Below are 11,927 nucleotides of genomic sequence, written 5' to 3' on the forward strand. Positions count from 1 at the left end.
CGGATACACTTTCAAACAGTAAGAATAGCCGTTTTACAAACACAAGAACATACTGAAAACATTATTACATCATCACATAAGAAAGGGCCTTCAACCGATTTGTCATTCGCTCAGAAAATCAAAAAACCGATTAAAAACATTCGGTCAAAACCACAAAAAAGGGCCTTCGACCACCATCCTTCATTGCCTCACCCCGCCATTTACTAAACGAATGAACAATGTCCGCGCAACAAGCAAGCAAGGAAAGCATAGGCGCACGTTTGTGGTTTGGACGAAAATCACATCAAAAGACAAGGAAATGGAAAATCGGTTTCAACAAATTAGACAGAACAATCTACACCAAGTTCCAAAAAAAATTGTAAACTCCATCCATGTTAAACTGCACATCACACCACCATATGTACCACGGAAGAGTCATCATTGTATTCACTTACTACAACTTGTTTTAAGTCCTATTTCTTAAAAAAGATTTAAAAAAAAAAATGAACAAAACAGTAGCAACACCTCCCAGCCAACACCATTGTTGATGGTAGATCAAACACCAGCTTCAGGCCCTCTCACCACGGATCCTACGAGCCAACTGGATGTCCTTGGGCATGATCGTGACTCGCTTGGCATGGATGGCACAGAGGTTAGTGTCTTCAAACAGTCCCACTAGGTATGCTTCGGCCGCCTCCTGCAAGGCCAACACAGCGTGGCTTTGGAAACGGAGATCCGTTTTAAAGTCCTGAGCGATTTCACGAACAAGCCTCTGGAACGGAAGTTTCCTGATAAGGAGCTCCGTACTCTTCTGGTACTTGCGAATTTCACTATATGATACCAAGAATAGAATGAATAACAAGTTTGGTCAACAAACAAACATTTGCGTGCAAGCAACAACGGAAAGACAACCAAGATCTTCGCCTCTTACCGGAGGGCAACAGTTCCTGGACGGTATCTGTGAGGTTTCTTCACACCTCCGGTGGTCGGTGCAGATTTACGAGCTGCCTTGGTAGCGAGCTGCTTCCTGGGTGCCTTTCCTCCCGTGGACTTGCGAGCAGTTTGCTTCGTACGAGCCATCTATATTTGCAAAATTTCCAAGGTCGAACGATCAAAATCTTTCGAAATAATCCTAATAAATATGAACATAAATTACACCTGAGAGGAAAAAATAACCCCCTTTGAAATAAATATAGTACTTTCAGAAAGTAAATACTATTTCAAAACCCTTCAAGATACACCAGAAAAAATAGAGTTCACAGCGTCCATCATGTATAGGCCAAACGGAATATTCGTTCCTTGTTTGGAACTAAATCGAATTCTACACAAAGTGCAATTCTAAGAAACAAGAGACCAAAGAAACCCTAACTCTAGGTGAATGTTGAGCCTATAGATTTAATCCCAAAATTTTGAAAAAAAAAAACATTGAGACTGTATGAGATAGGCTGATCAAATTTAAATAAATACAAATCTAGAATAGCCTGACGAAAAATGTATAGATAGATATCCAACAATTTCAAACAAGAAAGACCTGCCTAGACAATAGAAACAAAAACAATCTAAGATTTCCTAGAGGAAAAAACGAAAGAATAATCATCTCCGATTCTCCAGAAAGAAATTAGCATAGATTGAAAAATAACAATTATCATTGAATGAACAATGGATGAAACCTAAGACTAATTAAAAATTAAAAAAGAGAAAGAGAAACCGATGCTTACCTCTCTGTCTTTGGATTGATTTCCGCCCGACTCCCGCTCAAATCAATATAAACTAAAGTTCGGAATAAGGTGCGGTAAATCCCCTATTTATAGACAGAATGTGTCGGCGGTAATGCCCAATTGGACGGTTACGATACTCTTATACTGTGTTTTTTTCCGTTTTGATATCCAACGGTGGAAATTGGCTGCCGTTGTGTTTCTTTGACTGATGCCAACGGCTGCGATATGCACTTTTTCCCCGGGGCGGATCGTCACACTTCAATACTCGCTTCCTATTGGTTGAATCCTTCCCTAAGAGGATCGCTGTGATATTTTACAACGCCTTTTTTGTGTCTTTCAATGGTAGTTTCGTTGGCTCCGCACTTTGGTTTGGATTTTTTGCACTTTTGGGGATATAATTGGAATCCGGAAGTGCATTGGGCCGTTGTCCGTTGACCTCCTATCCGTTTAATTAACGGGACCCGTGAAATGTACGAGATTTGTTAAATTTTATTATATCCTGGGGTTTTTATAACTAAGTCCATCTAGAAATCTGATCGTATAAGTAAAATGAATCCTGCCCGTGGATTAAAGCTAAATTCATGAGTATAATTCGATTTATAGAGGGCTACTAGTAGATTAGAAGAAGGTTGTAATTTTAAATTTTTGAGGTGGATTGCCCTCCACTTATATAAGGGATAATGGTGGGTCACGTGTGTTGCATGTGCAAATTCATCATTATCTTGTTCCTATCTTTTAAAATGATGAATAGTAATATACTCAATAACCAAACAAGCATTCAACATAAAGTTTAAGGAAAGAGTTTGAAGTTAAGACAATATCTAGTTATATCTATTTCTAATTAATTTAATGAAAATTAAGTAATGTTGAATACAAAATGAAGGAGCTACTCTTTCACATTAGAAATAGATCGTTCATTCTCACTTTTTATACATTACACAATCAGGTCCAATGTAAAAATAACACAATGATCCAAGGGGCATATACACAATGTGTTCTTTTCATAACTGTATCCATCAAAATTTAGGTGGTGTTTGATAAATCTTGAATCTAAAATCTAAGAAGTTAAAAAAATATTATTTGTGTATGAAATCTCAAAAGACATAGGTGCTTTTCTACTTTTTAGAGGCTTTAAATCCATAAGTTTGTTTGTATTGGATCAACCCTTTGACATCTAAAATTCACTAATTTTACTATTTTACCCCTAAAACATACTATTTAGAAATGTTGAGTTCAATTCGCATTATCTTATAAAAAATAATTTTTAACTTCAAAATAATATTGAAACGACACAAATAAAAAATAATAATTAAGAATTACTAATTAAAAAATAATTAATGACTATAAAAATATTAAAATAATTAATATTTAATATTTTACACAAATGAAAATTAAAATAATTTATAAAAAATAATGACATAATTAAAAATTACTAGTTAATAAAAATAATTAATAATTAATAAATAACACAAGTAAAATTAATAAAAAAAATTAATGCTTAATAAATAATATTAAAATAATTAATAATTAGTAAAAATAATGTATAAATAATAATAATAATAACAACCTCCCTTGAAGTTTCTGACACTCATAAAAACTTCCCCTAGAGTTGCACTTTAGCAAAAACCTCCCCTAAATTTTTAAAGAATTCAACAAAAATCTCCCTTTGTCAATGATAAAGATAGAAAACGTTAAATCGATGAATCAAATTTTCAAAATACCTATTTTACCCTTTTACAAATGAGTTTGTATCTATTTTTACTGATACCGCCAGAAGGCCGCTCGTTCTCCTCATCTGCCAATGACACTTCTATCATCACCGTCAAATCAGTGTCCCCGTCTCCAGCCACAAGATCGACCCACCCACCCACACTGTCGAAACCACCCCAAAGGAACTCCTCAGTTTTTTCAGAGACATGACCGTCATGCGCCGTATGGAGATCGTTGCAGACTCGCTCTACAAGGCTAAGCTCATCCACGGTTTTTGTCATCTCTATGACGGCCAAGAAGTCGTCTCCATTGGCATGGAAGCTACCATCGCGAAGCCATCATGAAGAAGGACTGCATCATCACGGCCTACCTGGATCACTGTATTTTCCTCAGCTGGGGTGGGACCCTTCTCGAGTCCTTTGCTGAACTGATGGGTCATCAAGCTGGTTGCTCTAAGGGAAAGGGAGGCTCCATGCATTTCTACAAGAAGGAGTCTGGCTTTTATGGTGGGCATGGAATTGTTGGTGCAGAAGTACTCCAAAGATAATATTGTCACGTTCTCTATGTACGATGATGGTGCAGTCAATCAAGGCCAATTGTTCGAAGCACTGCATATGGCAGCTCATTTGGATCTGCCCGCAATTTTGGTCTGTGAGAACAACCATTGTAAGCGAATGAGATAAAGAAGTAATACAATTTTACCTCAATTGAAACTTGAAACTTTTCTTTCATTGGTGGTTCTTATGCCAGTGGCAGTTACTGACCTCCTCCCTTTGAGAATCCACAACATCATCAATACAAAAATCATTATCAAATGAAGACTGCAGTTTGTGGCCGACAAGCTGGGCAAGAATTGTGAATTTGCAACCAAGGAACAATGCAGTCGCAATGGTAAACATGCTTACATGACATCTCCCTAACTTCTTCACTAATCTTAAACTCCTTACAATATGGACAATGTGAATAATCCTTCAAATGGGTCTCTGTGATTTTCTCTCTCGGCATGGCATCAATGGTTGAAGTAGGTGCTGGAGGCAATAGCCGATCATTTTGGGTCAATTCCTCAATCAGCTCATTCAACCTTGGCCCGACAAAGTAATCTCTAGGGACAACAGCCCAGGGCAACAGATTTTCCGGCGGGGACATGGTTCCGGTCGGACGAGGACGATTAGTGGGTCGGACTATAATCAAACGTCTGGGCCGATGCCGAAGTTCAGCCTTCGGTTCCAAGCGAAATCTCCCGTCGAAATCATGAACAGGCTGACACATTGGGGGTCAAGCATGAGAGACATGGTTTCTAATAACCGGGCCTCAGGAGATGAATCGAGACCAATGAGGTCAAGAAGAAACCTGGGCTTGGCCACGTCAAGCTCATGGAGGAATCGACCGAAATGTCAGGGGCAAAAAATCTCAGATGTGATGGAAGCAGCAACCCTGACTGTTCGCTGGCACTGGTAACACCAGTAAAGATGGTAGCTCCCGATGCCATTGACTCTTACATGAGGAAGGCTTACAGACATAATTGCTAGCTTCCAAGTTCAAATGGGATTTTGATTTCTTTCTTGGTTTATGGATTTGTGTTTGTTTGTGGAGAGAATGCAATGAATAGAGACTAATAGAAAGAAGGCATACATGTATAGAGATTAGAAAGGAATAGAGAAAGGAATGGCTTTTGGAGTTGTAGAAAGTGATTCTCTATTTCCCTCACGATCTGCCTTGCCACCTAACCCTCCATCTTCAATCTCCTCCAACCAGAGGAAAGGATGAGTGAAGAACGATGCAAAGCCTTCCGAAAGCCCTTCTGTCGACATACGGGAGAGGAAAAGAGGATAACATATTTCAATAAAAATAGATATAAACTAATTTGTAAAAGGGTAAAATAGGTATTTTGAAATTTTGATTCACCAGTTTAACGTTTTCTATATTTGTCATTGACGGAAGGGAAGTTTTTGTCAATTTTTTTAAAAACTTAGGGGAGGTTTCTGCTAAAGTGAAACTTCAAGGGAAGTTTTTATGATTATTAGAAACCTCAAGGGAGGTTTTGTATTTTACCCTTATTATTGTTACTCACCCTCTTGAGAGAGAGAATCGCTTCCATTGCAATTGAGCTACAAGTTGTAGCGGTAGTGGTGGGAAGACAAGGGGGAGAGAGAGAGAGAGAATAGGGGTATTTTTTACTTCAGGCCATGTTTGAAATGCGTTTGAGTGCGTTAAGTGACGAGCTTGAGTTTTGAAATTTCAGATATGGAAAAATTTTTCAGATCATATTTCATATGCAACACCAAATAAGCATTGCATCTAAAAAGCAGATATTTCAAACTTCAAACGTCTAAAAAGTGTTATCAAACGCCACCTTAATTTGACTTGATTAGGAGATGCCAAATTCTATGATCAATTTTTTTTTTTAATTCCATAAATTTATTCAAGGGAATGAGAAAGGTAAATAGCATCTCTATTTATCTTATTGAAAAAATACAAAAAAAAAGATAGTAATTTATCGAGTGTGCTTTTTCCCTTGAGGCATGCGCTTCATGAGATCTTAGCTGCATATTGCATCATTGTTGGTTAAGCACGATGCTTTCTTTCTTGTAGATATGTTATTCCTTGCAATAACAAATCCAAATGGTGTCTGTTATACTAAGCTTTTTCTTCCATCTTTGTTACACTAATTACCTAAGAAAATCGAAGAATATCTTTGTTTTTGTATGTCATATCATGTTTTTTCTCCTCTACCACAAACTTCAAATCTTGATAGTGAAACAAATATAAAGACTAAAAAGGAACTTAAAAGCACTTGTGATGACTTGACTCCTAGTAGGGCCTTTGAATTTAAGGATTTAACCTTTTCCAGGTATGCACCAAATGATTTTAAGTTCCTTTGAACTAAAGATGCAAGGCTTGTGTTCTTTAGATTGGGTTTTAGTATATGCAAAGAAATTAGTAAATCTACCTACTTCTCAACTAGTTAGTTTTTATTCAAGACAATCATAAAAAAGAGATCTTGAATGAGAAGGGAGTCCACTAAAAAATCAATTGCATTTCAAAATAATAGTCACATTCAATAAAGAAAAAGTTTTCAATGAAGCAAGCAAGATTAGTTAAATCTTCTAAACATAATTTGATTTGATTAATCTATACTAAATATTTTGTTTAAGAATCCATTAGAGGGCAATCTATAACTATATGATTTTTTTATTGATGTCACTACAAGTAAGATATTCAAATTATTAATGTTGTATTCCCTTCTTCATCTAGAACAAATAACTCAAATAAATGAAGGGTGAAAAGAGCGTAAGCTCACGGTAGATTTAGGGGATGGGCTACCCCCTTCAAGGAATCTCTTGGAGTTTATATATCTTGAATATATCTTCAATTGTTGTCTTGTGATGATGCCATATTTTTTGCAAACACTAGTTCCAACCTCAATCCAACATAGAATTGTACAAGTCTTGAAGTATCCAAATAAATTTCATATATGATTTTTTTAAGCATTTTGTTTAATATAATTTGAGATCCTTTTCTTAGTTTGTCTCTAGTCAAATTTAAAAATATATAGACTTTCTTCTTAGTTTTCAATAGAAATTGGTTTAGTTATTTCAGCCATTATCAAACCACCTCTAAACTAGTTTGAAACATACTTGATTCTGGAAAGTGAACTCTTTAACCAACTTAATTATGTTGCCACACTTTTTAATTATCAATGCATGCAAAATACAAACATAGTACTATTTGTTGTCCAATGGATGGCCATCAATTAACCATTTCATAATAAATGTTGACAAGTGATGCTAAGCCAATCATCAAAATGTTCATTTTGTTTGGTTTCTAGCATCTAAATCATCCAAAGCACACCATGGGATCTCAACACCAACAATACAACGTCCTAATACATGTTCAATAATGAAATATTTGCAAACTACAAAAAGAGAAAAAAAGATTATTTATCAATTCAATTAACTATTAATTGACAACTAACAGGCTATTTAAATGCAAACTGATTAATTCTTTTCATTAATTGTAGTTTCCTTTTCATAAACCTATCATGGATTTGATCACATGGTGGTATGAAATGTATACACCTAGTGTGTAGCACTCTACTGTATAGGGACTTTTTAAATACAATATGCATTACTTCACTTTCACACACACACACATGAAGTATGGACACGCACACATACATATACATTACTAAAATGGATGAACTAAAAGACTTATTGATTTGTATGGATCAAATTACCAAATAATAAAAAATCCAAAGGTATAGAAATTAGTAATCAATGCCACCTTAGCTTCACCCATGAAGGAGCTTGCAACCTCCTTGACTTATTCACTAAAAGACAAATTATTAAGCCATTAATTCATCAATTCAACTACTTCAGCTGTAATCAAATAGCCCCTTACACATAATGCAAGTATTCTAAATGAAATCCTATTAAATTCTATATCAAGGCAAAATAGGTAAATGTGTTCAAACCTAATTCCATCACAAAAAAAAAATATTTTATGCTAAGAATGCATTTAGAACACCAAATGTGGCCTCCAACTTCATTGGCAATGCTAGGACCCATCTATATGTGCATGGGTATAACAACTTGTATAAGTAATTAATGAGCACATGCATGCATTATTTTTCCATAATTGGTTTCTTATTTCATTTTCAATAAATAAGAAAAACATAACTTTTGTGGGCCAATCAAATTATATAAATTAATAAAAACTAAAAAAGATTCCTCTAAAGGAACCATGCAATTTAAGTGACCCGACATATTTGTAATGAACCAACAACCATAAAATTAACTAAATTTAACAAAAGAAATAAAGACGGGTTAAGTCATATTAATTATAATGGAAAACAAATCAAATAAATGCTAAGTGACCTACCATGTTTCACAAAGCAAGATATTGTAGTCTCCTAAAATCTACAAGCTCAAATAATATAAACTTCAAATAAGCAGTTCAACGGGTTGAAGTCAAAACTGTCATAAAATCAACATACTCAAATAGATAATATTAATTTAAATGCAATAACCATTTAGGTTCATCCATTGTTTCACAAAATAGAAGCCTGCAACCCCCTAAAATCTACAAAGTCAAATAATACAAATTTCAAAGTAAATCTTAGTAGCAAAGTGATAGATTATATCTATGAAGAATATATCTTAATATCCTACCCTTTTAGTAGCTTTCTTTATAATACTAATATTCTTTTAACCTACTTACAATTGTTATCATGCTTGAAGATAAGTTTTATACCACCATCGTTTTTGGAGTGATAACCACAATTGACTTCATAGGAAAGTTAACAATCCCAATGGGCTACCCTCCATTTTGTAGCCCCATAAAGCAAAAACAAATCAATAAAACTCATCCTTAGAATATTAGACTTGTAAAACATGGGCCACATAGGAGATTGAAATACGTTACAAAACTTGTAAAAATCTGTTTTATGATATTTTAGTGGATGGAAATTGTCTAATGCCAATTGGTTAACAAAAGTAGACTCTTCCAAAATTTGAAGGATTGATATTTGGGGCTATACCTTTGAAGTAAATAGTTCTGCTTTGCCATGTTGCTGTCTTTTTTGGATTTGTTGGACTATAGGCGATTAACCCATGAGAAACGCTATTGACTTCATAGAGGATCCCTTGGATTAAAACTTGAATGGTAATGTGAAGGATAAATGATCATTCATGATCTACTTAGGGTTAAGGAAACCATAACTCTTAAATATCTTAAGCTAATTTTGGTAGTCGATAGCAAAATGTCTATGGAGCAATCAACCAAACACATGGAGTACGTTTTAGTAATCACCCAATCTACACCTCATCTAGATTTTCTAGTTTGTAAATTGAACAAACTCATTACTTAACATAAAGAGTTTGTCATCTAAAAAGAATGTTATCAGAAGGAAAGGAAAATGCCTTGCATTCAAACTGGACTTGTTTAAGAAAAAAAAAACATGCATGATTTCGTTGAAGTTTGAACATGCATGACAAGTTGAATCTGATGGGATCTACAACATCTTTTATTTTAAGAGGAACATTATAATTAAAATTAAAAATACATTAGGTAGAAGTACTTTACTTGCTAGATTAACTCTTATGTTGTTGGAATGTTGGAACCATGTTAATGGCATCTTATTTGTCCTACTTGACCAACAATCATTCAACTATCCCTTTCGACAAAACCGATTTTGATGAGAAAGAAACAAAACCGATTGACTTGGCATAATCAACCCTTTCATTATCATTGAACATCAAACTTAAAGTAGAACACTTTGTGTTCAACTTGCAACTAATCTCCAAAAGAAAAAAAAAAAAAAAAAACGGAGAATGATGGTTCAGCCCAGGGTCAAAATTCATAGGCAAAAAGTACACTTGGGGTAGGTGCCATCTCGGAATTGATGCTAATTCACGGGTGGGTATTAGTGCATAGGGTGGGGGTAATTGACCTTTTGAAATGTTGTAGATATGCAGTGGAAATAAGAATTCTGCAATGGGTCTGTCCGTACTTCTCGAAAAAAAAAACTATAGCTCTCAGGTTTGCCAATTTTGCTGCCATTTAATTAACACGTATAAACCCACTTTTTCCTTAGAGTGCTCTGATGTTGTTATAAGGGATAAAATGGAAATTTCTTTTGATAATATGGGTAAAAGTGGAAATATCAAACCATGGTCATTTGACGATAACCAATGAACCATTCTCATTTTTATTAATGGGTAATAGAAATTACAGATACGTATCTTGTACTTTTGGGGGTAGTGACAGATAAGTACATTGAACTTTCAATTGCCACACTTCAGTATCATGAACTCTCAAAAATAGACGTTGGGCTCCATCCGTTAGTATTCCGTCAGTTAAACATTATATAATGTAAAAAATACCCTTCTCGTGCATTTTTTAGATCATTCTACGAAGTAAAATATCATCACCAGAGAATGCCATCGTCGAAAATTTTGAATATGTTATTTGTTGTCCACATGAGAACGTCATCGTGGGTGGACGTTCAATTACCTGAGAATGATCTAAAAAATACATGGAAAAGGTATCTTTGATATTATGTAATGTTTAACTGACGAAATACTAACAGATGGACCCAAGTGTCTATTTTTGAGAGTTCAGGGTACTTAAATGTTGCAATTGAAAGTTCAGGGTACTTAAATGTTACAATTTTGAACTGCCTGGTGACGAGCTCCCTGGTGGAGAGCTACTTAGTGACAAGCTCCCTGGTGGTGAGCTACTTGGTGAAGAGCTCCCTGGTGGAGAACTGCCTGGTGACGAGCTCCCTGGTGGAGAGTTACTTGGTGACGAACTCCCTGGTGGAGAACTGCCTGGTGACGAGCTACTTGGTGATGAGCTCCCTGGTGGAGAGATACTTGGTGGCGAACTCCCTGGTGGAGAACTGCCTGGTGGCGAGCCTCCTGGTGACGAACTCCCTGGTGGAGAGCTACTTGGTGACGAGCTCCCTAGTGGAGAGCTACTTGGTGACGAGCTCCCTAGTGGAGAGCTAATTGGTGACGAGCTCCCTGGTGGAGAGCTACTTGGTGGCGGACTCCCTGGTGGAGAACTGCCTGGTGACGAGCTCCCCGGTGGAGAGCTACTTGGTGGCGAACTCCCTGGTGGAGAACTGCCTGGTGACGAGCTCCTGGTGGAGATGTACTTGGTGACGAGCTCGCTGGTGGAGAACTACCAGTTGACGAGCTCCCTGGTGGAGAGCTACTTGGTGACGAGCTCCCTGGTGGAGAGCTACTTGGTGGAGAGCTCCCTCGTGGAGAACTGCCTGGTGACGAGCTCCCTAGTGGAGAGCTACTTGGTGGCGAACTCCTTGGTGGAGAACTGCCTGGTGACGAGCTCCTTGGTGGAGAGCTACTTGGTGGCGAACTCCCTGGTGGTATGCTACTTGGTGGCGAGCTCCCTGGTGAACTACTTGGTGGCGAACTCCCTGGTGGTGAGCTACTTGGTGGCGAGCTCCTTGGTGGAGAACTGCATGGTGACGCGCTCCCTGGTGGAGAGCTACTTGGTGATGAGCTCCCTGGTGGAGAACTGCCTGGTGACGAGCTCCCTAGTGGAGAGCTACTTGGTGACAAGCTCCCTGGTGGAGAGCTACTTGGTGGCGAACTCCCTAGTGGAGAACTGCCTGGTGAAGCTCCCTGGTGGAGAGCTACAAGGTGACGAGCTCCCTAGTGGAGAACTGCCTGGTGACGAGCTCCCTGGTGGAGAGCTACTGGGTGACGAGCTCCCTAGTGGAGAGCTACTTGGTGACAAGCTCCCTGGTGGAGAGCTACTGGGTGACGAGCTCCCTGGTGGAGAGCTACTTGGTGACGAGCTCCCTGGTGGAGAGCTACTGGGTGACGAGCTCCCTGGTGGAGAGCTACTAGGTGACGAGCTCCTTGGTGGAGAGCTACCTGGTGGCAAACTCCCTGGTGGAGAACTGCCTGGTGACGAGCTCCCTGGTGGAGAACTGCCTGGTGACGAGCTCCCTGGTGGAGAGCTACTTGGCGAACTCCCTGGTGGTGAGCT

General features: G+C 37.7%; 1 protein-coding gene and 1 pseudogene across 3 annotated transcripts; both read right to left on the reverse strand.

The window, feature by feature from the left end:
• Nucleotides 1–299: 299 nt before the first annotated feature.
• LOC104604415 (histone H3.3) lies at nt 300–1,837 on the reverse strand. Of its 3 annotated transcripts, none has more exons than XM_010268729.3 (3): nt 1,698–1,837; nt 911–1,059; nt 300–809 (listed from the first exon to the last, which is right to left on the reverse strand). In XM_010268729.3, the coding sequence occupies exons 2-3, from the start codon at nt 1,057–1,059 to the stop codon at nt 548–550; spliced, it is 411 nt and encodes a 136-aa protein (XP_010267031.1). In that variant the 5' UTR covers nt 1,698–1,837; the 3' UTR covers nt 300–547. The 3 variants fall into 3 exon arrangements, with proteins under 3 accessions (XP_010267031.1, XP_010267040.1, XP_088744196.1); XM_010268738.3 differs by having other exon boundaries at nt 911–1,111; nt 1,698–1,806; XM_088888070.1 differs by having other exon boundaries at nt 911–1,137; nt 1,698–1,751.
• A 2,166-nt stretch (nt 1,838–4,003) lies between these two features.
• LOC148791248 (E3 ubiquitin-protein ligase RZF1-like) lies at nt 4,004–5,077 on the reverse strand (annotated as a pseudogene).
• Nucleotides 5,078–11,927: the final 6,850 nt, after the last annotated feature.

This window comes from Nelumbo nucifera, chromosome 5, assembly GCF_055504915.1.
Source record: "Nelumbo nucifera cultivar China Antique chromosome 5, China Antique-T2T, whole genome shotgun sequence".
NCBI lineage: Eukaryota > Viridiplantae > Streptophyta > Magnoliopsida > Proteales > Nelumbonaceae > Nelumbo > Nelumbo nucifera.